This window comes from Ptychodera flava, chromosome 12 (genome assembly GCF_041260155.1).
Source record: "Ptychodera flava strain L36383 chromosome 12, AS_Pfla_20210202, whole genome shotgun sequence".
NCBI classification, from domain to species: domain Eukaryota; kingdom Metazoa; phylum Hemichordata; class Enteropneusta; family Ptychoderidae; genus Ptychodera; species Ptychodera flava.
The window spans coordinates 39,223,755-39,251,456 of record NC_091939.1 but is presented as its reverse complement, the minus strand read 5'-3'; the positions used below and the strand labels follow the sequence as shown (position 1 = coordinate 39,251,456).

At 37.9% G+C, this 27,702-nt stretch overlaps 2 protein-coding genes across 2 annotated transcripts; one reads left to right on the top strand and one right to left on the bottom strand.

The window, feature by feature from the left end:
- Window positions 1-14,622: 14,622 nt before the first annotated feature.
- Window positions 14,623-16,902, top strand: LOC139146306 (uncharacterized). Its single transcript, XM_070717714.1, has 2 exons — window positions 14,623-15,178; window positions 16,418-16,902. The coding sequence occupies exons 1-2, from the start codon at window positions 14,704-14,706 to the stop codon at window positions 16,900-16,902; spliced, it is 960 nt and encodes a 319-aa protein (XP_070573815.1). The 5' UTR covers window positions 14,623-14,703.
- A 1,632-nt stretch (window positions 16,903-18,534) lies between these two features.
- On the bottom strand, window positions 18,535-21,007 carry LOC139145851 (uncharacterized). The gene is made up of 2 exons (XM_070717266.1): window positions 20,489-21,007; window positions 18,535-19,903 (listed from the first exon to the last, which is right to left on the bottom strand). The coding sequence occupies exons 1-2, from the start codon at window positions 21,001-21,003 to the stop codon at window positions 18,796-18,798; spliced, it is 1,623 nt and encodes a 540-aa protein (XP_070573367.1). The 5' UTR covers window positions 21,004-21,007; the 3' UTR covers window positions 18,535-18,795.
- Between the last annotated feature and the right edge of the window lie 6,695 nt (window positions 21,008-27,702).

The following is a 27,702-nucleotide window of genomic DNA, read 5'->3' as shown; positions in this document are numbered from 1 at the left end:
ATTTACAAAATATGATTGACCATCTTAAGATTGGTGCAAAAGGTGGCGTATGATGATAATCTGACTATAGTTATCTTATCGAAGCAAAGATATAACAAACATTTGTCATCGATCTGTCCACATCTATCACTTGTAGACTTTTCAAATCTATTTTTAACTGATCTAGGTCCTAGTCAATCTATAATTTCAATGAAAATTTCAACAAACATCAGGTCAGGAATGAGAAATTGAAGAAACAACATGTGTAACCATGCAAAGCAGTAAAATGATCACTGTATTCGTAATCGGTGAATCAAATTTGCTGACAGTTCAGCTATAAACGGCTACAGTATTTTAATAGCACTTCAACACTGTAACGCAGCGTGTGACAATATGGCAACTTTCAATTCCTACTGTCATGATCAAGGGTACCTAAAAATTTGTCGCTCAGTTGTGAAAATTGTATGTAGACGTGACACCCTATGCTTTTGTTACCTGTAGACTTTTCCAGCTATGCATATCTTGTAATTCCTAGTAGTTGGAACTTCCACTTGAAGTGCACACAAAGAGACACACACATACACACACACACACACACACACACACACAGACACAAACAAAACAAAATAAAAAAACAAAAAAACCTGAAAACTCTAAAAGAGCTTTTAAAAAGCAAAATTAAAAACAATCTGAAACAGTCTTGTTCCAAAAGACACTTTGCCTTACAACATCGACAGATAGAGCTGCTTTAATCAACTTATTTGTCCTTTTATTCAATCTATCATAGAATTTAGAACGAAGCATGCGTTGTTTGCTATCAAAGGTCATAATATGGTTGCTTACAAAAGTTTCAGAATTACTTAAGCGACGTTTAATACCAAGTAGGGTTCTGAAAGCGTTATTATATGACACTCGAACATCGTTATTATGTGACACTCGAACATCGTTAATACATTTATGTGACTAAGATTCTCTCGCATGTCATATAACGGGGAAGCGGGGACAAATACACGTAAAATAGGTTCACAGAAAGTAAATTTGTCATAAAAAGATCTCTGTAGCAATGCAAAACATCGTTCACGAAATATATGCTATCCTTTGTGGTCACGATGAGTATAATGTCATCTCCAGTCAACGGATGAGACGCATTTGAGTTGCTGTAACAACCACTGACACTCTCCATTGCTTCCAACATTCCCTTTCAAGTGGCGCTGAACCGCATTTTTCCTGTAATGGTCCATTCAACCATTTCTCAGGCTGCTCCAGACAAAAATTGTGACCGCATGATAAGATTACTTTTGTGAAGCCACAGATATCCAAAACCCTTCAGATCTGCCTTTTCTTAAAGACCATCAGTTTTACCATCTTCAGTGCAATCAGTCAGCTAATTTCAGACTAAGTTTGAATGAAAACACGAGTATAGAAATTGTCGTGCACTTGTGCCCACAAAAGATGCCCCTGCTCTGCATATACGACAAATGCTATGTTTAAAATTGTTAAAACACACACCACATGAAAGATCTGGAAAAGTTTGCGGTGAAATGAATCATACCCAAATGTTAAAAAAATGATAAATTGTATAATACATGCATCGGTCGATGACTTATGTATTAGGGTCTTCTTTTAACCCTCTGTTAACTGGACAAGAGTAAGTTAAACTTCCAAATAAATTCTGTTGCCCTTTTTGTTGAGAAAGGCGAAAGATAATCTGTCAGAATATATCTGTGTATCAAAGTCCAAAGTCTCCAGTTCTTTTTCATAGCATAGGGCTTATCTTTTATTTATATCGTCTCCAATGTCTGATATTCTGTCCTTGCACCCGGACAGCCTGCCATCGTGATGTGCTTACCAAACACTTCGTTTCAGATTTATAGTAATTTCGCTGAATTGTTCTTGGCTTTGGAAATCAGAGGAAAGCTCCGAAAAGACTAATATCGTTGATAACTTTCTATTAAGAAGTCCGTCATATGACAGCAATTCACGTCGTTGTGCACCCAGATATATATACACTGAACACATCAAGCGATACTTTGGCCTGTGCATGCTAAAAACCACATCATACTACACCGACGTTATTGTTAAGAGAACGTGGATAGAAGATTGACATTGACTTTATGCCAGCTTCTGGAATCTGAGGCATCAGAGTGAGCGAAAATACTTGATAACCAAGATCCCAGCTTTCTTTGTCCAAGATAATAAACATCGTTCCACAGACACCAGCTTTCTTAGTTTACCATCGCCTTGCCCCGCGCCTTGTAGGGTAACAAACGCACGTTCCTCAACAAAACGCCATGCGTCGCAGTTAGCTTTGGGGGAACTTGCACTGCCTTGACGCTGGTGGCGCCTATCAGAAATCTCCGTCTAACTCCGTCAGCGCTGCTTGTATTTTCAGTCTGCAAAACTAAGGTCAAGGTAATTTTGCGTTCAATCGAAGCACATCTCTGTAAATGTAAAACCTACAAGACTTGATTCCTTTTCAAAGTTCCCTCCTCCCGTCGACATGGAGACTTTCCAACATTTTCCACAAACTGATCTTGCTGAGTTCACTGCATCATCACTGAGCGCCAGGAAAGATGTACTGTATCAGGGATATTGTAACTTTCTGTTGTCAACTCTGGCCAGCCTAGCCTAGTTGCTAATTTAATAAGTTGAATCAACTTTGAATCAACAATCCTTCCTAATATATGAGGGTAGTGGCTAGAAAATTTTGGAAACGATGTCGTCACTTGTTAGCATTGCAAAGATTTCTAAATGTGACTGCCATACAATTTGCACTTTCTCCATATGTCTCCTGCGACAATTTTCTAAGACGAAAAGAAGTAGCGTAACTTTACCAGAAGTTTTAGATGCTTGTAATTGGTTCATTGCAACTTAACCGGTAGTGTAACTTCAGTCAAATATCGATATCATGATGACAAGAGTGAAAATCTTATTATATAATGTAAGCAAAACAATATTTTCCGTGGATTCTTTGCTGAGCGATGAAATATTGATCAGGAAATCTTGAGAGAAAGCCCTTACAGAGTAAAAAAATAAATGAAATATATAATTAAGTTTTACATCGGCCTTTAGCTCCTCTATAACACATGCTGATTGCCTACTATTGCTGTCTGTCTGTCTGTATGTCTGTCGTTAGGAACAGTTCTTGCCTGTGGGATTATACGTGTTATCGTTGGTACATCCACCTTTATCATATTTCTTTTTTAGAAGCGCGTGGCAGAGAAAAAATTACGATAACTTTGAATGTATTTTTTCCCGCAAGCTGGTGCAGGATTTGGTAAATTTATAAATACTTCATAGCTTGGTTTTCGTCGTATTATCCGGGATTCCGAGGTTCTAAATATAGAGGACTGTCTAATTTCAGTAAAACAATTTACTTGAAGTTCAATTTTACACCAGAACAATCTCGATCTCGCGATATTAAAACTTTGTTAGCTAAGAGTATGTACACGTTTTTACCAACAAGAATAACTAATTTGCCGAGGAATCGTTTCCCGGTTAATAGCCTTAGTAGCTTGGGTTTTTTCAGCCGTACTATTTCCATCTTTACGTCTGTCTTTTGGAGTGATTTCGATTATCGCGGCTCAAACGTTTGCCACAGCGGCCGACAGCAAGCTACCGTTGCATGCAAGAGCCGGGGTTACGCTGTATAGCGCCCTCATGTTGTACACTCTGGCAATACGGGCATCGGAGATCAACGATAAGGTTTCCTCAAGAATTGTTTACTAATGTGAGGCTTTCCAACACCTATTGCATCTAATTTATCGGAGTTTATTAACATCTTATGACATACGGATATCGGTCGTATATAGTGTAGACGACTAAGCTATATCACAGTCGCGTGTTCTCAGTCAAACTCGCTGTACGGGCCTACTAACTGTTGTGAGGGGCCCTGTCGCACCTTGTCTGTTTAGCTAGCGTATGCCGACGTATCAAAATTTCTCTAAAACGCTGGCTTGCTTTTTTCAAATAACGTACTCATGGGTTAAATATTCGGTTGGATTGCACATAGACCGTAAAAAACATAATCAACTGAGAGAGTCGTCTTGTGCCACGGGCATTAAGTCTCACTGGCTCTTGAGTGCCACGATCCGAAGGCCAGCCGAACTTCTTTTCGGGCTTTCCGTTTCCAATCTTTCTGGGCAAGTAAAAATTCCAATGTCGTTCTCCCTGGAACTTTACGTCACAAATTCGTTTTGTCTGATTAACATGCCCCTGATCCTCGGGTAATGACGGATTTCGCTGCGGGGCGAATAACTATTCTTTTTTTTCTTCTCCACTCAGCTGTGGGGCGAATCAAACGTTCAGTCCTTATCCGACCCGTGGCGGCGGGCCAAATAAGAAATTTATATTCCTTATTCGCACCGCCGCTGGTCGAATAAGGAATCGATCGTTTGGCTGTTGGCTGTGTTTTCAACTTTTTTTTACATTATGACTATTATCGCTCAGGTATTTTGGGAATTTCTCCATGAAAATCTCGGCAAAAATATCATAATGGAAAGGGCAACATATAAGGGAAATGGAATCTGCAACTCTTTCCATCAATATTTAGCTGTGCAGCGAGGAAATTCGGCGAAATTTTCAATATGACGCGCAAGGTGGATTTGATTCTCTGTACGCGTATATGTGGCGAAAAGCTGGGACGCTATCATCATCATTGATACCCATAGTTGGGGGCTTTTGGTCCCTATAGCCTGATAACAATGCACATGCCAAGGTGTCTATATACTGTCGTGTCCAGGTGTAAGTGAGAGGACGCCAGACACCTATATACGTCGTGTAAAGGCAGCCTGCTCCACTTTCTGACAATGGATCCAAGACCATCCCTGTCAGTGACTATTTACCTGTGCAATAGTCACTGTCAGGGTTGGTTCTGGATTCATTGTCAGAAAGTGGAGCAGGCTGCTGTACCAGTATATAGGTGCCTGACGGTCTCTCACTTACACCTTGACATGACAGTAGATAGCTTAGCAAGTGCGTTAAATCAGGCATACCTTATACCGATTTAATCAAACCAGGAATAAATTAAAAAGTGAACACAGGAAAAGGAAATACTCAAAAAGACTTTGCTGTACCCGATAAGACGAGAAACACTCTCCAAGCGAAATAAGTTTGAGTTGCTATGTAGATATGTACACAAGGTTACTAAGTTAGTTTAACCAACTGGGTAAAGATGCGTGTTTTTCTTTCTATTTTAATATTGCTTTTGAATTTTCATTAAAATGGTACCTATTTAGTATTTCTTATCACTATTGTAAATATTCTCAGGTCAGGTTTTGGCGTTGCAAATATTAATGTTGTACCTAACATTACATCGCCAGTATGTCTATCGGATGTCTGAGTGTAGAAACACTCCGCGACGTTCCACCAAAATAAGTCCAGGGCTAACATTTTCTGCTTTTTGATTAAAAAAGATATATTTTGTCTATCAGACATCATATGAAGCTTTTTTAGTTTTCTTCTTCAGAAAACATGACCCACGAGGTGTATGTGGAAAATATGTCATTATGGCGTGATCCCAGCCTATGTAGATAAGCCGTAGTAATGTTTGATATAAAAATTGTGATAACAGGAGTCGTAAGATTTCTGGCTACACAATGTTTACTGCCCAAAGTCAAAACCATTGCATGAGAGACCAAGAATGGCTAGATTTCCGAATTCTACTTGTCCCGTTTTCTGAGAAAATTACATGGTTTTGGCAATAATGACTTCCAAAAGATTCCAAAGAAAAGCTATAACGATGATGTGTCTGTAGACAATCATGTTCATAATCGTTGGCAAAGTGCGCTTGTTCATTAGTCTCATAACCATTTGTAGGGGGGTCGGCATCGATATAATTCATTAACAGCGACTCTGCATCATATCACCTCAACTGCTACAAATGGGATTTTTCTCTTTTAACACATAGTCCCTTCGCATGACAAACAAGTGTTTCAAACCTTTCGTGTAAGCTCTGAATAGAGATGTAAGCTTAAGGCCAAAGTAAATAAATTCTTTGCTTTGCATCCTCGCGCTTAGTTTTTTGCGGGATTTTTGAGGAAAAAACACAAACTTTCCTCGCAGTTTGGCGCAATTTTTGTCGCAAAACCAAGTCGTAGCTTTTTACTTTGCTACTGTATAATGTTATGGCGTACCCATTCCTCAAACTGTCGAGATTTAGGGAGTTTGATGAGTCTGTCAAGGTGCTATGCAATGGTATTGACATGTGGACACATTGAACACACAAGAAAGAAATATAAAACTAATAACGGAAAAGCACACCTCGGCTAATTACTGTAATTTATTTTGATCAATTCTTTGTCTTGAAATTCATACAGCGATCATACCATTGTGTCACGTTGTGACAGGATTATTCATGTTGTTTGAGAAACATTGTCTAATAAAAGGCAAACCGATTTTGTGTTAAATTTTGTATGTGTGTTTTTTAACGGCTTGCCCGCGTACCTTTTACTTACTTTGGCCTAATTATAAAATAACATGGATCTAAATTTGCTTAATTGACACATGGCCAGGTGAACTAGATTACACGTACCATTGCATCTTTAAAAATACCTTAGGCACGACTACTGGTTTTATCCATTGCGATGGTGCGTTTTAGCCGCGATGGTGCGTTTTAGCCGAAAAGTTTAATAACAAAGAGTTATTTTTAAGATCAAATATGCCTTGAAAGTGAAAGAATAAAACTTTTGCTCAAAATCTGCTCAGTGAAGCTTTCGACCATTCTCTTACCAAAAATCAGGGGTCACCCTGCAAAATTTGTTACTTGCGAGGCAAATTATCTAAGATTTCGTTGCAATTTTTGACATTTAAAATGGCTGCCATCCCAGTGTTGACTCTATGAGGGAAAAATCCTGATATTTGAAATAAAAACTGAGACTTTAAAAACTTTTCTTTCATCAAGAGCTTTAAAATGAGCCCCCGAAAGTGGTAGATCAGAAGAGAAATGATAACATTTGAAAGCCGGGATTTCTGTTCCCAAGGCACATTCTACCTGAAGACAATCTCATTTCCCAGTGTTTTAAGCCTTTCTAATGTTCCATTTATTCCAGTGACAGTGTGTTTCTTCCATAAAAAGCATGTTTTAAATAGTGTTTGGAAACCTGTCATTCAGCTGATTTCAATGGTTTCACAGAGTATATATGTTAATCACAGGAGTAGGGGAAAGCGTCAGGGGATATGTGAGCACATAGTGGCCAAGGCTATGTTATGTGTGTCCTCACTAATAAAATAATGGAAACCATCGCTCCGGTTGAACAATTTCTGTCAGTTATGATGGGGCGTTTGAGCCTAAGAGGTTATTTTCAAAGAGTTACTTTTAAGAAATTTCATTTTCCTGAGGTTTTGTATAATGATGAAATAACTGTGAAAGATAGTTGAAAGATAATATTGACTTCAGAGAAAATGTTTATGTAGTGTTGCCGGGGACAGCAACTGGTTGTCTTATCCACACATGAAGACGTACTGTATGGGGAAAATATATTTACAGACACAAGTCAGAAATATGCTTTATCAAATAGCATTTATTTAAAAAAACAAATAATCTGCTTGAGTACATTGTGTTGAAAAAGAATGATCATTCATACTCATTTGTAGCATGGGAATCTAATTGAAAAGACAGAAAACTGATATTTCATGAAATGTATCTATTCCAAACCAAAGGATATAATATATGGAAATAGTTACATGACAGAGCAAACATATTTCACAATTGTTTGTATTAATTTCAAACCAAAGGGAGACTATTGAAAAGTCTGGAGACTATAACTGCCTTCCATTAATTTATGCTGTCACATGGCCGAAGGACAGGCTTGTTTTAACATATCAAAATTCTACGGTTGACTGGACTCACAACTTGACCATGGTCTTCAAAATCAGCACAGGCATAGCAACAAACAATGCGATAAAATGGTTAAAAGTTACATTTCCCATGCATTTCAAATCTATTTCGCTGCCACACTTGAAGAGTGTTACCAAATTTATCTTTGGCAGTATGTTGCTTGTACCATCGAACACGGGCAAACTGATGAACAATCTTTTTCTCCATTTATTTCAGCTGAAAGGCTGTAATACTCAAGGACGCAGATTTGCTTGAGATATGTCAATTTCTTCACAATCACCAGTCCGTTTTGCCATTACCCTTACACTTCGCAGTGTTCTACATGCCATCCTAGATCCAAATTTTCCCCATAAATATGCAGTGATGCATATTTCTTGCTATAGTCTTACTCATATTACTGGGTACATGAATTCGTAAACTGATTCAAGTAGGAGAGTATCATCGACTGACAATACCCCTTCAACATGAATATTTGGCAAATATAATGACTCTGTACATCCCCACTGTACACCTTTCATAATATTCACCTCTAGTGCCGCCAAAAGACAAATCACTAATTCTGCAAACATGCACTTTTGATCCAGGCCTTTCGAACAGTGGTGACAATTGCTGAGAAAAATCACTCCTCACATCTATATTCTGTACAAACTTCAATACTGTAAGCTTTCTCATGAATTGTATTGCAACTGATCGATTATTAGTTGGAATCTCGCCAATGTAACCGTTAAACCTTTCAAATGGGAAGCACCAAAAAGCGTTGATTTGGCCATAGTCTAACAAACAGTCTCTCATATGGCACACTAAGTGCATGTTTGGAGTGATCATTTTTTTGCCATAGAGTTGTTGACATTTGATACAAAAGTTGAGAAGTAAAATGTCAGCTTTCATAATATCACTTTCTGTGATGTATGGTTTGCATAAAATTTTACATGCCAGTACAAATCTCTCCCAACATAATATGTGTTCTTTGGGAATTAGCCCATTTAGACTATACATTGAAAAAACAGTAATCCAGTATTTCCATTCATCAGCAGAAAATTTTCCATTTTGTGACGCAATTTTTTGTGGAATTCTACCAATGTCACAAGCAACACTCATAGAACGTATTTTTTCATTAAGAATTTTTAGTTTTTTTGGTGATAAGAATCTAGATATAATTTAAACATCATCTGTCCAATGCCCAGAAATAAATTGTGCATAGGGTCTATGGAAATCATTCTGGTACAATCAAAGTATGTAAGTTCTATAAGGATGATGTAATATGTTCCATACACCCTTGTAAGCCTGTTAAACTCTTTGACAGTTTCACACTTTTTTACAAGGTGGGCTTATCTATTGTGTTTTTCCTTTGTTCTCTTTTGCCAAGTACTATCAAACCCAGAGTTATGTTTCGTCTTTCCAAATGTTCCGGGGAACAACTTGTAACATTTGGAACAACCTAAATTAGCTGCATGTGATTTGAACCCGCCAATTTTTTCTAGCAGCAGGCACACAGAAACAATAGAGAGAAGTGCCGCTTTAACTTTAAGTGGCAGAGCTGATGCACTTGTAGATAAATTCACTCCTTTCCAAAGTTTCTGCAATTCATCGACAAATGGCTGCGAGAAAGAATTTAAACTGAATGGTTTTTCGTCAAGTGGGTGTATAATCTTACCAACTATTACATTTTCAAACTTGAACCGAAATGCCCTTGGTAAAGTTAAAATTACAAAATATATAACTCCAACTGAATAGTCGTTTCTGTTTTTGATAGGTTGAAACCAATTCATGTTCATGGCAGACCAAGGTTTCCCTCTTTTGCCAGAAATTCGTCCCCATCGTAACTTTGAAACTTGAAACTACCATCAAATATGTCTGTAAAGATAGTATTACCTTCACTGTCTCTTTGTTCTTTGTGTTTTCTCTCCATTCTCTCCATTTCTTCAATTGTTCAGGTAAACCAATACATAGCAAGATGTTTTCTATTGAATAGTCGATGAGACTAACATAAGAAAACACCTTCAATGGATAATATTTGACAAATTCTCTAAGAATCACGTTTGCAAGTGGCTCTCCACATATTACAAGTTTTCCCGCTTAAATGGTTTTTTTTTCATCGCAACATTTATATAGGCCTAAATTAAAACGTATAGGCCTAGACTGTTGTACACTACAATCATTTCAGTGCTGAGAAATATGTGGCGACGTTGTTGGTCATCGTACAAGCCTTCGTCAACGGGGAATAAAACGGCAAATGTTTGTTGATCTTTTACAGTATTGTTGTGTTATGGAACAGGCTACCGCCAGAACTCCGTTTTTTATTAACAATCTTTGTTTTTCTAGGTAATACATACATATCAGAGGATTACATAAATAATTCACATGGCTTTCAGCATTAGCAATTTTTGTTATAAGATTGCGCTTTTATATCAATGTTTGGGATTGTTTGTGAAGCAGGTACTTCTGAGTTCAAGTGATGGAGACAGAGGCGGCGGTCTATTTCTTCAAACTTTATTACTACAGCCGTGTTGTACCACTGCTACAATAACCTTGTGTATCAGTGGGTGGATAAGTGACGACCAGTTCCAGCGGTGAGCGATGCGCTCTGATATAGGCATACACCTTGTTGCATATATACAAAGATCAATTCAGGCTGTGCGAAGTGTGTTTGACTTTGATTGGCTAGGGATGAATCACGTCAGACAGAATTATAAGTATGTATAAACACTGGATATTTTAGCTAAATAGCGTTTCACATCTGGCAAATGAATTTTTTCTTTATTTCATTCGCTGAGAATATGAAAGTAGAGGCGTTTTCTGAAACCATCTACGAGTGTAGCTTTTGCTGCGAATCGTTGGAAGGCGGTTAGAAATGATCCCATGGATAGATCAGGTACAAGTTCAAAGTACACATGTAGGTCTTCATCGCTCCGGTAAAATCTACTGCGGTTATAGCGAAGGGCCCCAGGGAGAGGCGTCATTTACGCGATACGATTGCATCGAGCTTTTGTCTGCATTTGATAAGGTTTACCGCTTGTTTTCCGACAGGTGACGCATTTTCTTCTCGGCATTTTTTTCACGGTCAGGCTAATCTTGGTAATCCAGAAACGCCGTAGAATGTAGATGACCGTTATCTGTGTTCTGGAGTGAAGTGTGGTACATGTTTGTTTCTCGGTAATTTGATCAATTTGCTGGTGATGGCGGATGGTCGACTTTCCATGGTAACTTAGCAACGTACTTTCCATCTTCAACTCGTAAACGCGTAAATTCGAACTCGCTTACCTCAGTGTCCGTGACGTTTACTTCATCTCTAATTCCGATCGTTTTCGAGTCCCAGTGGTTGTTTCATTTCTTCTTCTCCTGTAGTCATAGTTACAGTTGTCGCGTCAGCGTTTTGCGCTTTCCGTGTACCAGCACTTCGGCAGTTTTGTGTATGACTGGCCCCATTTTCCGTAAACTTGAGTTATTTGCCATTCTAGCGAACTTGAATCTTCATGGCTGGTTGATCGTTGGCTTGTCGTCGCGTTTATTTCCTATAGCGTGAGTTTTAATTCTTAGTAACCTGATTGTAGGGACAGTCGTTGTGGAAGAGCTCTTGTAGTTCAAGCGCAAGTTTTTTGGCTTTTTCGGCTTCGATGCTTGGTTGTTTTTTGTGTTAGTCTCGGCGTTTGCGAAGGTCGCAGTAGCTATTGGCTTTTCCGTAGATTCGTGTTTCTCTTTGACGTAAAGTATAGTGCGAAGTTCGTCAATATGCCGTAATTTGTCTCCGTAATGCAAATTTAATACAGCGATTAATTTTTCCAGCTTTTAACATCATGTTATTTCTTTGCCAAAGAATATCAGCCTCTTTTTGTTTGGTTTTTCTCTTTTTGGCCTTTACTGGCTGATCTTCAGTAACAAGAGCTCTCTTGCTCAGCATTTGCTGTGCTGTACCTTTTCATTCCATTTCATCACTTTGTGTGTCTTTGTCGCTGGGCAATTCAATATTGCTGTCACCTTGAAGAGTATTTGGAAATCTGACAAACTGTATGTTACTTTCATCAGAGTCGCTCTGCAATGCATCACTTGTGTATCTCAACAATACACCATTATCCATCTGAGAAATGTCAGCATGGCTTTCACCTTGGGTACCATTTCTCTCACCATTGTTATCCTCATCAATCTGAAGGTCAACATCACCTCCATCAGCCTTTACGGTATCATCATCTTGTTGTGAGGTACCAGCAGATATAATCTGCTCACTTGAGTCATTTTCACCACTTGTTGATTGATATTGAGTTTGCTGATCACACATTGCTAAAAATAAACAAATTCCAAAGAATAATTTTTAACAATTAATAATAGTAAAATCATACTGTGTTCGCATTGTTTTCTTATCCTTCTATTTTTAAACACAACACATTTTGAAGCCATACGTATAACTTTCCATATATTACTTTGAACAGCTTGCAAAAATTTGACCATTACTTACGTACGTAAAACAAATTGTCTAGAAGACACTGTGCTCATATTTGATCAGATGTGTTCAGTCAAAATAAACAATGATTAGCACGTGAATGCCCGATATAAAAGAACACAATTCTAACACCAAGAATGTACAGCCAGATAGATAAAATTAATTATCGCAACTAAGAGAAGTTTCATCTCGCTCGGGGTAAGTTTAGGACTCGGATATACAATCGGCGTAGCCCACTATGTTCGAAAAGCAGCGTGTAAAATACTTTCATTGTTGTTGAACTGAGCACGTCTCCGTTAACGACTACGTCCTCGGCCAAATCTGACTCTTCACTACATTCTTGATTGTCGTTGCAGTATGCGCCCAATAGACGTGCGCCCATAGACGTGTGTACATATGCCTGAGAAGAAGAAAGCCAGGAAACCAAATAGCTATTTCGTATAGGGACTATGCCACCATGTCATCTTCGACGTTCGATTTTTTCTTCTTCTCAAGCATATGTACACACGTCTATGGGGCGGACGTCTATTGGGCCCATATATAGACGCAGAGTGGAATAGACCACAGGTGACTCTGCTCAGCATTGCGTTGAAGATAGCACATGCGCACTACACCGTGAAAAATATACAGTGGAAGACATGCTGGCGAAATCTTTCCCAGTTCATTTTCTTGCTCACGTGTGAACACGTGAGCATATGTCGCAGCGATGTCTGTCTGTCTGTCTGTTGGTCCATTTTCTCAAAAACGGCTGAACGTATTTCAGTCAAATTTGGTAGACATCTTCAGAATTCAAATGGCTAGAACTGAAAAGGTTTTGGTGGGCGTGGCTTGGATATTAATGAAGTTATGAAAGTTTTAATTTTTCTGTTACGCCGCGTATGACAAGTGAAAACAATCGACTGTTTGAGGGCGCTGTGAAATGTGCTTGTCCAGGTTGGCTACAGCTGGATAGCTCTGGTTTCAACCACGGTCCCTCCGTGTTTCAACCTCGTATTGAACATTAAAAATATGATATTTTATTACTCATTCAACTCACTATTCAAGATAAAATATCGTTTAGCAAATTAGCTTTATCCTTGGTAATTGATTGTTTCCCTCGCTGCTCGATCGCCAGAAATGAGTACATACGTTCTCTACCTAGCCTCATGGCATGGAAGTGCTGATGAATAATAACTTTGGGTCAAAGGTATTGAAGTGTCCAATCAGGTTCGTGCACAGAGTCCAAGGCCATGACCTACTTCATGTACTTCTGCACTGTTTTGATTTTGCTTCGCCAAGAAACGTGTTCGTCATTGTCCATAGAAGTATGTTTGCTCTCCTTTGAGGTTGTTTGTGAAACAAATTCCGGGATAGGCCTTGGAATGCATACGATCGGCATCGCGGCAGTGCATGTAGCTAGCCCTACGAGTATGACGAGAGTGTCCGGCTTTGGCTACGCCCCCACCTCCGGTAGGCGGCGTAGCCAAAGCCGGACACTGTCGCCATACTCGTAGGGCTATGCATGTAGCGTACCATGCTTGTGTAACTGCCGAGCTCAACGTGCATTCACGGTTGATACTCGTGTACAATCATGATGTGTTCAATTCTGATGAAGATTCATAAGTCTTACTTTTGCAGTCTTTTTTCCGTACGATAATCCCGACAATACGTGTTACTGTTAGACGAGGTGGCCATTTTATGATAAGTTTCAATACTGCACAGCTACATAGCGTCACTATCGTGTGATCGAGGTACAGCGTTGTTGAACGGGATACAGAAACTCTGCAGAGGGAGAAACGATCGTTGACATGAACAGTCAATGTACTTCAGCACGTAGTCCGCATATAGCGGATCGAGAAAATAAACGTGTCCCAGTAAATAACGGAATATTTATGTACATTAACTCGATATTAATCAATTTCCAGCTCATCGCAAAAAATGTATTGGAAAGATTAATTTGTCACTGACAAATACTGCACTGTATGGAAAAAAACAGTCTGTAGAATAGTTCAACTTCAAGTGGTATTAGGCCTACCCGAGACAAACACTTGTGTTGTCAATTTTGATTTCATTTCATAAACTTCATACTTCATCGAGTATCGTGTATTTCAGCCTTTGTGAAGCCATTTTATTGATATTTTCAATTTTTGTCTTGGCTTTGTTGTGGAACATGTTGAATCGTCTCCGTGGACATGTAGGCAAAAGTGTGACGGGGTCGAAGTGACTTGGGTACCTGGGGCCGACCAAAACCAGTGTGAATAGCCTTTTCCCGGGTTGCGTGCAAAACGAACGATTCATACACAATGGTTGTGTGAGGGCGCATGTCTGGTGACGTCAGAGAAATTTCTTTGGGGTTAAAATTTGTAAACACGGAGCGCGTGATCTGTTTGTACGACCCAGCCGTCAACATCGTCTGCTGATACAGGTTAGAAATATATTTTACATTGTTTATCGACGTCCTAGCGCAACCAGCATGGTTAGGTTCGTGTGCAATGCTCCAGGATGCTCGGCGTCAGCGGAAAAAAGGAAAAAATTGTCGAAATATCCGTGGATGACCAATGTAACATTTCATGCTTTCCCGACCAAACTGAAAAATGCAAGGTTACGACGGCAGTGGATAAAAATGTTACGTCGTGAACAAGGCTGGTCACCCAACTACTATTCAAGAGTGTGCTCCAGACATTTCGAGGGCGGACGAGGGCCAACATCTATACATCCTGTTCCGACATTATTTGGGTACAATAGTTACAAGGTGTCGCCAGTGTGTCGATCAAATACTAACATATTGAAGCGTGAACAGGCTACTGCTTTTGCGTATTGGAGTTGCAACCCCGAGAAAGAAAATGTAGAGCTGCAGCAACAGGCAACAATCATAGATGCTGAGATGAGTGACCTTGGTGAAGAAGTGGTAGTGGATTGTTGTCATTCTGATACAAATTCTTTATCTGGTAAGCATAAACATGTACAATGATGTACATAGTGACTCCCAACTCATATATTACCTTGATTGCCACATGCAGTATATTCAGGGTCTATGGTACATCAAATCATAGACAGTAGAGCTCGCTATACCGTCTATGATCAAATGAACAAATTTTTGACAGCTTAGAGAAAAATTGTATCATAAATAATTTCAATAGAGGTGAGATAGGTGGGGTTTAATATAAGGTCATTGAATCACATAGTGCTAAAAGGTATACTGTCTGTATCTTCTGTTTTTCTTTTCTCATTATTCCAGGCCAGTATTCACTGTCTTGTTCCACTCTGCTTTTCAACAAAGCCTGTGTACGCAAATGTTATTGTCAACAAAAATGAATTCAAGTTCAAACATTATTTCAGTTTTCAACATAGACTAAACACACATTGCTGTGTTCATAATACTACCATGCTGCTGGAATTCAGACAACAGAAACTGTAGTTGAAATACAGACAGAAAATACAGAAAAAATAGCCAAAAGCTACGGCGAATTAGCTTTATCTATTTTCTGACTACAGTAGGAGACAATTTCTTTTAAGGATGTACCACTGAGCATTATGCATATGTGGAATTTTTCTCTTCTCATAGGATTACATGTAGAATTGCTAGAAAAACAACTTGTACTATATTGTCATTTGAATGGAAATTTGCACAAAGCTCAGACAAACGAAATAAATAATAGCGAAAATTGCAGGGTCATCGCCCTTAATTTTGAGATAAATGGCAATGTATGGTTTTGTCCATAGAAAAAGGCATTGGTGGTAAAATGCTGACTCAACATTCTTTCTCATAAATGTTAAAATTCATACTCGTACACGAGCATGGTGACCCTCATATTTTATTACACATTTTGATTATACTAACAAAGAAGAATCCAAAAATTGACAATTTATTGACATTGGCAGTACTTTCAATTTACCACCTCTACATCCTTAACAGGCAATTATCGCCAATATTTGGGTTGAGGCCAAATATATTTATCAACCTATACCAGACACTGACTTTACCTTTACTTATATCCTTTTAACAATGATGTTATCACATCAAAAAGTATGCCTCCATGAAGGTTGTTGTATGTCATGGGGATGTCTTGTTTTGACTTGACAGTACAAGTTATAGTATACTGAGTTTTAATTTGGATAGTTTCACAAGTTAACCATTCCTTCATAAGCTTTCAAAATGACAAAAGACATATTTTTTATCTCAATAGGTTCTTCATTGAATATGATAGAGCCAATCAATCAGCATGATTACCTGTATACAGCTATGAGTGATGATGCTGGAGAGCACTCAGATGATAGAAAACTTGGAAAACTAAACCTAACAAAGCTTGGAGATGGATGGACAGCAGATCAGGCAGATGCAAACAGGAGGAGAATTCGTGTGTATGTTGACAGCACAACTCAAACAGATATTTGTGGAAATGACATTGATAGGTTGCTAAATGAACATTCAGAACTGAAAGAGAAGCTGACTGATAGAGACAATTTGAGAAGAGAACTGTTTATTGAAAAAGTAATTGAATCTGATGAAAGTGTATTTAGATATACAGGGTTTCCTTCCCGCCAATATTTAGATTCCTTCTTTAATATTCTTGATAAGAAGGAACCACAGCTAAAATACTGGAGTGATAGTACAAGTGCACAGGAAAGAATTATCAAAGCAGCAAAGAAAGAAGACAGGACCAAAACGTAAATTACAGAGATATGATGAGTATCTTATGACCTTAGTTAGATTACGTTTAGGGCTTCTCAGTTTTTTTATGGGGATATTTTTGGGGTTTCCAAAACCAGAGTTTCACAGGTATTTATAACATGGATTACATATATTTCAAAAATAATGAAATTAATCATAAAATGGCCATCACGAGAACAGGTAATGAAAAATATGCCACTGTCATTCAGGGAACAGTATCCAAATACAAGAAGCATAATAGATTGTACAGAATTTTATGTTCAGAAACCACGGAAACCTAAAGCACAAATCGCCACATACAGTTCATACAAATCACACAATACTCTTAAATTACTTGTATCTATCACTCCATCTGGTATGTTTTCATTCTTATCAAATTTATGGGGTGGGAATGTTTCAGACAGATACCTTACAGAACACAGTGGATATTTAGATCTGATTGAAGAGGGTGATGAAATTATGGCTGACCGTGGGTTTAATATTAGGGATTTGCTTCTAAGAAAGAAAGCACTTTTACGTATTCCTCCATTTACACGGAAAAGTAAATATGGCAAAGGTAAAAGACTGAATGCTAAAGAAGTTATTGAAACACGCAAAATTGCTAGATTGCGCATACATGTTGAAAGAGCCATTGGCCGTTTGAAATCATTTAATTTACTGAATCAGGTAATACCACTTAAACTTAAACCAGTAATGAATCAAATGGTCAGTGTTGCTGCAGGTATTTGTAATTTCATGCCAAAGCTTGTAAAAAAGTAGATAATGCTTTGTACCCAATACATTGGTGATGTTATCAAAAGTGGTGAAGATGTTTGATGTTAAACATTAAGTAAACAGATATCTAGTGATATAAAACAAATAATTTATTTCAGAAAATCAAAATGTTTATATTTTATTTCAGTAATATACATTTCACATTTAATAATAAAATACCAAAAACTCTTGAATTTCTATAAATACTTATAATAAATTATGAAAGGTGTAAGCATATTTAAATACTGCTTACTGTACTAGTTGACCATGTAAATATTGAAGAAAATGATTTTAAATTATCTATTCAAATTATTACCAAACAGACATCTGCCAGTAATTTACATTTAATATTTATATCATTGGATCATAGTAATACTGTTTGATTTGGAATCAGTGTATTTAAAGTATGTATAGCACATACCATATAAACAGCAATATTTGTATTTATCACTAAGTTATTTTGTGTACAACTAATTTTACCTTTTCATCAAAATAAAATAGTATTGTACTGTATCAGGCGTAGTAGTATTTAAATTAACACAACCTTAACAAATTCAAGAACTAATATTTGGGAAATATATGTTGAAAAATGATTAGAAACCCCTACTAGGACATTGGCCTTTACAAAAACGTTTTCAACTATCCTAATGTATTTTTCTGATTTTTTTTCATCTTTACTGTCACATCAGAGAGATAGATTCTCTTGCTTAAAGGGACAAAGTCACCCATTTTTGACATTATTTCAGTTATTTGTGTTTCTATATTTGTATTTATCTGCCCATTGAAATAGGCCGAATGACTGGTTCACAAATCTCAACCTCTACCCTGTACATGGGCATAATGCATGATAACTTCCATCGTTTGATTTTTGGTATGTACCAAAAATTGTTTAATGGAAGTGTTCACACACTATAACCATGCACTGGTTGAGAGTTGTACTATAACAACTGGATTAGCATAATTTAGTGAGCAGATCATCATCAAAAATATTTCAAAAGAAACTAAAATAACTGAAATAATGTCAAAAATGAGTAACTTTGTCCCTTTGAAGGGTACAATTTGAGGATCACCCTAAAAAGATACAGATACTAAAGCTTCAATAACAAGTGTATACATGTCTGCAATTTCTCATTCACATTCCTATGTGAGACGTGGAACAACATGTTCTCTGTAAAATCTCAATAGTTTGGGTAATGACATTTCCCAGAAATCATGATCAAAATAAATTCGTTCTACAGAAATATCTTTGAGGGTGAAAAAAACAAAATCACACCATTTCCGCATAGTACAAGCCAGCTGTACCTGAATTTGAACATACCACAGTGATCTCCTGTTAAGTTTAACACAATCATTAGCATCAGCATATACATTATGATAGGTAGGATCTCTGGCAGCATCTAATGGAGAACTATGTCGGTGTTTGTGAGAAGCTTTACACTCACATAGACCCTCACCACAACATTCACATGATACAACACCATCCGGACTAGCACTGATCATTGGGTACTTTTCATGTACACACAGGCCAATATCATTCATCCTGGCATTTTTATGATTTTTTAAGTATTCTGTGAAATATAATTGTTTTGCAACTGGTTCTGAATCAAGGCCAAATTTTACAGCTTTCACATTAGACAAGTCTCTGCCATTTCCCAATATCTCTGAGACAACCCCATCAAAATTTGAACTACTGGCATTGCATTTTTTCAAAATATCCCCAGCTTTGCTAGCAGTTATTCTACCCACTCGGTGAGCATACCATTGCAATGAATTTCTCTGGCTGATAGTTTCTAACTGAATTTGTGTAATGTATTCTGATGTAATATTTTCTTGTAAAAATTTGATAAAATCACTCTGATTTGACTGTTTTGATTTAAAATCATTGAATAACTGTGGTATTGTTTGTAAAGGAAATGTAGTTGCATCAGTCACTGGATCTAATACTTCATTTACCTGACAGTCATCATGTTTTGTGAAATCATGAATTTCTTGCAATACCTGTTCATCAGAGATGTTTGATTGGCATGACAATGGGTTAAAATTTTCTAATGTTGGTTCTAACAATGTACTGTTATCAGAGTGTCCGATATTGATGTCATCTATTGGAAGCGGTCGTGATTCCTGCCGAGGACGATCCCAGTAACATGGAACGTCTGTACCAGTGGCTGTGTGTCTATCACAGTGGCGGTCACTGAAATCTTGTAAACTGAATAGCAAAGCTACACAGTGTTTACAGCTTCCATGTTCACTGCAAAAAAAAAAGTTCAAGAAAATAGGTCAACTTGCCGTTTGTTTATTTTCTTGGTAGAAACAAAGTCACTGACCTTTTTTGTAGCCATCTATAAATTATCTAAAAAGTAACACTAAAACTTGCAACAATGTAAAGAGTTCTATTTTTGTACCTAACAACACGGCGTAACTATAAACAAAACGAAGCTGAATGACTCCACTCATTGCTCACTGTACATGGCAATGTCGAAAATTGCAAAATCGAAAAAAATATTAACTGTTACGTTTGTGGATATTTGAGGTGCCCCTTTTCGTTTTTGTCATTTAGTTTGAATGAGGATGTAGTTCGACGATGGAACTTCGCTAGTCAAATGTTTCAAGCTGAATTCGCCGACTACATAAAAATAAATTTGTCACAACTTACACAAGGAGGGAAACGACATTTCATGTTCAATAGTTCATGTTTTCAATTGACGACAAGAAACAATAGAACAACTGCCAACGATTATTCGTTGTGTCTCAAATTTTCCTAATTATCAGTAGGTTCATTGCGTTCAAATGTCTGTCTTTGTTCTTATATTTAAATGATATAACAGAAACTTACGCTACACAAGTGCATCCACCGGATACAATATCACCTTCCTCAGACAGCAGTAACCAGGTTTTGTACGGTTTTTCACGGACGCTTGTTTCTCGTACACAGTCGCCCATTACGTAGAGATGATTGACATCTGGCATGGGATGTAGCTGTACACCTATGATGTTACCATCTTTATAAAGACGATATCCCCGATCGTATCTGTATTTTTTCATGCGAGATGTACTCCAACAACAGTGGGATATCAAATAAACAAAAACATCGGCAATATCGATTTTTGGCATCATTTTAAGACTGCTTTCCCATTGTGTGATCACATTTGGGTCAGGCAATACAACTTGTCTACCGCCATCAATCACTGTTCTGCGTTCGCCGAGTGATTTTTCATAGTCATCATCGGCTATAGCCCTAACATCCAACTCAAGCGTTAACACAGAAAGTTCCACAAGTTGTGCCTTCGTCGCCTCACCACAAGTTACATTCCTACTTTTGAGAAATTTTCTGAGCTCAGGTACTTTCATTTTCTTGACGTCGTCTTTAGTGATTGACGCCATCTTGACTTTGAACTTCGCTATGCGCACAGTGACAGACGACAAATTTTTACCCCAAAAAGTGCGCCCCCATGAGTTGAAAATAGTAAAATTTGAACGCGCCCGCACAACCCGGGAATCACTTATTACTGGGGTCAAAGCGGACAGCGGCCGGGATGACGTGTTCCCCAAGCGAGCTACCTTCAGAAGTCTGTTTCATCGAAAAAAACGTCAACTTTAAAACCGTCATTTATTTACTGATGTTACTCTCAGCATCACAAACATATACGCCTCTGCTATGTATCACAGCAAATAGTTATATTTGAGCGCCCCGTAAATGGGATCCTCGTTTTTTTGCGAACCCGGAAGTGTGTCTTGCTCAATGCATTTCCTACCCATAGCGAGGGAAACTGCCCGCGTTCCCATGCTCCCATGCACCCTTTTTCAATGCCAGTGCAACGCCATCTGTGCAAAATTTGTGGTGGTATGCTCCCGTGTGATGGAAAACCTCTCTTATTCTAACAATGACGTAGTTGACTTTGGACTTCGATTTCGTAAATGTGATGTCCATGCAGTGAGTTTGGGTTGGCGCGCTTATAATGCAATCTTCGCCCGCCTGCGGTCCGATATCCCGCATTTATTAGCGATATTTATCTGTTTTGACTTGACCAAAGTTGGCAAAACTTGCTATGTACATTAAAGATACTATGATAAAAGATTATTGAAAGTCATTTGACATTTTTTTCAGCCAATTCCCAATATGCATATTTAATGAACCTTCCAAATTAGGGATATATACTGGCATTTACTTGATAAAATTTGGCGAAACATGCTGTGTACATTGATCATTATACCAGGTTATAACAGTATTGAAAGTCATTTTGCATTTTCATGTCAGCTAATTCATAATTTGCATAAATAGCTAACAAGCTTTCACGGTTTGGCATATAGAGCTTGAAGGACTTGACCAAAGGTAATTACACATGCTATATTGTGATACAATGACAGTACTCAAAGAAATTAATTATTTTTATTTCAGCTAATTACATATTTGAATACTTAATGACCTTTAGAATTGATCTGTGGTGAAATTCATTGTGTTGATCATAACACTTTGCATGTAGCAAAGGTTCAAACTTGCACATAAATGCAATATATAATGAAACACGTGAGCATTTTCAGTTCATTTTCTAGTTCGTATTCATAGCTGATCTCTAAGAATGAGTTGGAGTTGATCAATGAGTTTTCAAGAAATCAACAGACAGAATGACGAGACGGGTAGACGGAAGGAGGGACAGACAGATACCAGTTCTGGAGCTAAAATTGCTAAACATCGCATGGAACAAAACAAGGAGCAGGCTTTAGGGACCGTTCAGTTTTTACGGCCGGGGGTGGAGACGGCAAAATCCAGGGGGATCATCGTAAAAGGGGGGGGGGTAATCGCTTTTTTCACTGGTAGGAAAGAGGGGGTCACCACATTTTCAAAAACATAATACCTACAATAAAGTTCAATTTATGCCATGGTCATGATCGACCCTCTTTACCGGCGGGCCGCCTTGGGCGGCCCACTACAATAAATTGACTTTATATGATGGCCCTTGACCCTCTGACCAGGCGGCCTCCTTCGGCGGCCATGTCCAGCAAAGTTTACTGTATGCAATGGCCATGATCGACCCTCTTTACCGGCAGGCCACCTTTGGTGGCCCACTAGAATAAAGTTGACTTCATGTAATGGCCCATGGCCCTCTTAACCGGAGGGCTGCCTTTGGCGAACCACTCCAATAAAGTTTACTTTATACAATGTCCATGGACATAAGTTGTCTATGGAAATGACTTAAAGTTAAAAATTGCCTTACAGTCGTCCTAATTAAGTGCATGGATTTGTTTGGGAAGTTTGTGCACTGGCATCTCTGCTACACGAATAAAGTGCGCCGCGTACCGGAGTTCACATCAAAACCGTGCGGGTAAATTTGACATATGGGTTTTGGTTATTTTTCAGCCGGGGGGGGGGGGGGGGTCATCAAATTTTTTCGTCTGACAAAGGGGGATCATCTTTATTCACGAAAAATTCAGGGGGGTCTATATTTTTTTGAACACCGGCGACAATATTTTGCCGGCCCCAAAGGCCGTAAAAACTGAACGGTCCCTTTATTTAAGCAATAAAGCACACCCAGCGACGGTATACCATTAGATTTTGACCAGTTCACGACATATATGCACCTCCAGTTTCACGACCGTCCTCTCAGTTGTACAATACACCATGGAGATAGAAGAGTTTGTAGTATATTTGAAAAATAAAGAAAATATGGTGTTTACAGAAAAATCTTCGCTTTAACTTTTTTCCCAGAACACTTACGACCAAGGCAAGTCGGCAAGGCAAAATGGAAATGGCTGTCTGAAATTGTCTTCAACAAAGTGGTACAATTCCAGGTGGACCCGCTGGCCGCAACAAAAGACGGTCAAATAAATGAAACTACACGCAAGTTATTGAGAACACTTCTTTATTCTTGTTAAAGAACGTCACGTAGTGACATCAAGAAAATAACTTTACAATATTGAAATTATCTCTACTCTAAACGTGACCAAGTAACAAAACGTATTAGTTTTAGCTTTTAAATAAATAAGAAAGTGTCCACAGGAGCAACGACGAGAGCTCTCTTAACTTGAAACACGCTGGTCCACACACGGTGCCCACTCCATCCGGACGCATCAGTTCCAAGAGAACAGCCACGTTGCAGCTCGACGCACAAGTAGAGTAATCCTCGCAGAAAGTCACAGCTTGAAAATCCTACCACTGGGACGTTTCCAAATAACTGTAATGTACTCACAGGAACTCTGATACCAGAACTTCCTAAGGCGTCAACAGGCAAACACAATTTCTAGATTGCAGTCACAATTTTGGCACCAGTGGGAAAAGTCCTTAAAGTCGGCCCCGGTCTTCAAAACTGGGAAACTCAGTGGACGTGGACTTCCGACGATCCCAGTGCTTACGGAATTAAGTTAAGTCAAAGTGACGTGGCAATGAATACGTTTATATACGACAAAAGATACATTATTCATAAACACCGGGTCACGCAAATAAGCAAAAGAAAACAAAAGGAATTCAAACTATTTTACCTGGTCACTAGAAAAAATGATAGGGGGCGTTTCCCTTGTAACAGCACAAACATTGGCGATTATTTTGGCTTCTACAATTTTTTTTCCAAATTATCCACGGTGATCCCGAAATTCAGATTTAAAAAAACCTGTTCACATGAGAACAGTTTAAGAAGTTCACTTTGAGGTGCGCACTTCCTTGTCTTCTGCTTTATGTCATGATCGTCCACCAAATGCGTGTTGTTCATTTTTTTCAATACTGTCTCGATTTTTTGCCGTACATTGTTGTCATTAAGATTATATTGCAGTCATCATTTCATATTTTAATTATCAGTTAGTGTGATCATGTAAGTTACCATCGCATTTTGTCGTTGACAACGTGCTGTGACGTAATTTCCCTTCCCAACCTCTCAACTGATGTGTGTACCGTACTCTTTTGCGATATGCAGCCAGTACTTTTCAACGTTTCACCTGTAACCGAAACGAACCACAAAATAAATGTCTTCTCTGATGAAAGTCTCTTCAATCTTGGATATATCGTTTCGTTGTGATTGGATACAGCACGTTATGAAACTATACCGCACTTGGCTCGACAGCTGCAAATGAAAATTTTGGATGTGTACATCCAATTTTTAATGTTTTACTGACACACACACACATATGTATTTATATAAATACACACACACACACACACATATATATATATATATTAATATATATTATAATATATATATATATATAATATATATATATATATATATATATATATATATATATATATATATATATATATATATATATATATATATATATATATATACACACACACAAAATGTATACAATGTGCCCTCCCGGTTATCGCCATAATGGCTTTATGGCAACCTCTGAACTTGAGCACAGAGAGTACGGTTACACATTGTTGAGGATTGAAATATGGACTCACCAGAGTGCTCAAACGGCAACACGTACCATAAGCGAAGCATAGTGCCAACAGTGAGCGCCCCTTATATTACGCAAGAGGCTGCCCAACAATCTCAGAGTGCTCTAACTACTATTAAAGCAGTGAGCGAAATACACAAAATGTATACAATGTGCCCTCCCGGTTATCGCCATAATGGCTTTATGGCAACCTCTGAACTTGGGCACAGAGAGTACGGTTACACATTGTTGAGGATTGAAATATGGACTCACCAGAGTGCTCAACGGCAACACGTATATATATATATATATATATATATATATATATATATATATATATATATATATATATATATATATATATATATATATATATATATATATATATATATATATATATATATATAATCTTTGACATTGACGAGGAACCGTCTCCGAAGCAAGATGGGCTGCGGTTTCAAGAAGGAAGTAGGAACTTCCTACCTCTTTTTGACCTCCGGGATGAGCAAAAGTAAGGAAAGCATTGAATGCGGGACAACATCCGGCGAAATGAATGGCTAGAATATTATTCTTGACTTGTAGTTTCTGAAAAACAATCTATATCATTAACTGACATCACCGTTCCAATGCACTGTCCTCGCTGGAGCAGTAACAAATAATTTTTTCTAGGTTTTCCACGATGCGGTTTTGTATCTGCTATAAATTGAGATCAATTTTTTTGCAGGCTTGGCAAAGAGGTGATTAGAGTCCTCTGCCTCGGGACAGAAGACAAACTTCACAAAATTATGTAAATTTATTTCATTTTTATTTTTTCAGTTTAATGAAGTATTTTCAAGCATCGGAGAAGATAATGCACATCTGCTAATTACTCAAGGACATGAGTGCTTGCTCCACAATTCATATTTAGCGTTGGCAGCGCACGATAATATTAAGCTGGACGCTCACACTCGGCATTGGCCCTGTAAAACTTTAGATAGTTATCATAATGAGCTTCTAAATACCAGTTATTTTAATACTGTCATTCACCAGTTTTAGAAATGGCAGCTGTGTACACTTGGCATTTCTGTCTTTGCCCAGTATGTTTATTTTATTGAATGGCTGATATTTACAAGGGACAAGCATGGCATGATGCCTATGTTGCAATGATGTACGCCCTCTACGTGCACTCTCGAAAAAATTACCATTACGTTTGTAGCAACTGCTGTTTGTACATAGCATTGCCACTGAGTTTACAGCTCCTGCTTTGAAAACATTATGTAAGCGGGGAAAAGCTTAAATTGCTTTTACTTTCTCACTCATTTTTAAACAGAAACTGGTCAAAAGAGACTTATCCAAGAGCCTCTTCATATAAAAACTGTGTTCCATGTTGGTGTAAAATTATGATGAAATCTATTGTGTTTGATACTGTTGACAAACGATTGTATCAATCTTTTGAAAATCATTGAAGAAAAGCTTAATATGAGGTATTTTATTGAAACCACATAGGGCATTTGACCATTTATCGGGTTTCATACAAATCTACAACACCATAGTCAAAAGCGGAAGACAATTCATGATGTCTTCTAATGCCATAGAAAATCAAACCACAAATACAAAACATCAACCTGCAAAAGTTACTTTCAATTTCAATATCTGTCCTCTTACATGTGGATATTTCATTCGTCCCTTTAATGTAAAATTACATATTTATAGATCTTCATTTTATTGTGTTACCATGGACACTGCATCTCTAATCTTTCTACACAGAAGACAAGTCATTGTCAATGATATAGTCTCCGCCAAATATATATTTGTTAATGTGTAAAATTCAAAGTATACAATATGACATCAAATCAATTCCAGCAATCGTTATTATTCAAGACAAGTAATCTCGGGGTCTAAGAAAGAAACAAACAACAACAACACTGACAAAATCAATAGTCCAATTTCGAACCACTAGTTAAGTGGTGGTACTAGGTTCTTTGAAAGTTTTATCCTTGCGCCAAGTTTGAAAGAATTTGGCCAGAAATGTCTGAGATATCTACATGCATTAAGGGATGGATGGACACACAGACAGATGGACAGAGCCCATTTTTAACATTCCCCCAGAGTTCATCCACAGGGATTATAATAATACAAACATAATAATTAAAGCTGCAAGCGGCGTTGGCAGGACCCAAGTGGTTGCCATGGTTTCTTGTTCTCGCATTGATGATACTATGTGTAAAATTTGAGCCTTAATAAGTCTTTTGTTTCTTGTAAAGAGGAATTCTGAACATCATCTCATTGTATTCTAGGTTTCACTGATTGTCATGGGTTTTTACAAAAATCTAATATGGCTGCCAAACTGCTTGACTGATCCAAATACCTTTCTCAAACTTAATAGTGCTCACAAAAAGATTAATTTGAGTAAAATTTGAGATCAATTGGTGTATTAATTCTGGAGAAGATTTTTAAAGATTAAATTGGTATTTTCGGAAAATCCAATGTGGTTGCCAAACCACGTGACCGATCCATATGCCTTTCGCAAACTTGAAAGAGATTTAACTGAAAGATGATAGTTGTAAATTTCAGTTCAACCGGGGACTTACTTCTGGAAAAGAAGATTTTTAAAGATTAGATTGCTATTTTTCAAAAATCCAATATGGCGGCCAAGGTCACGTGACTGCATGTGATTTGCAAATTCTTAAGATCTTC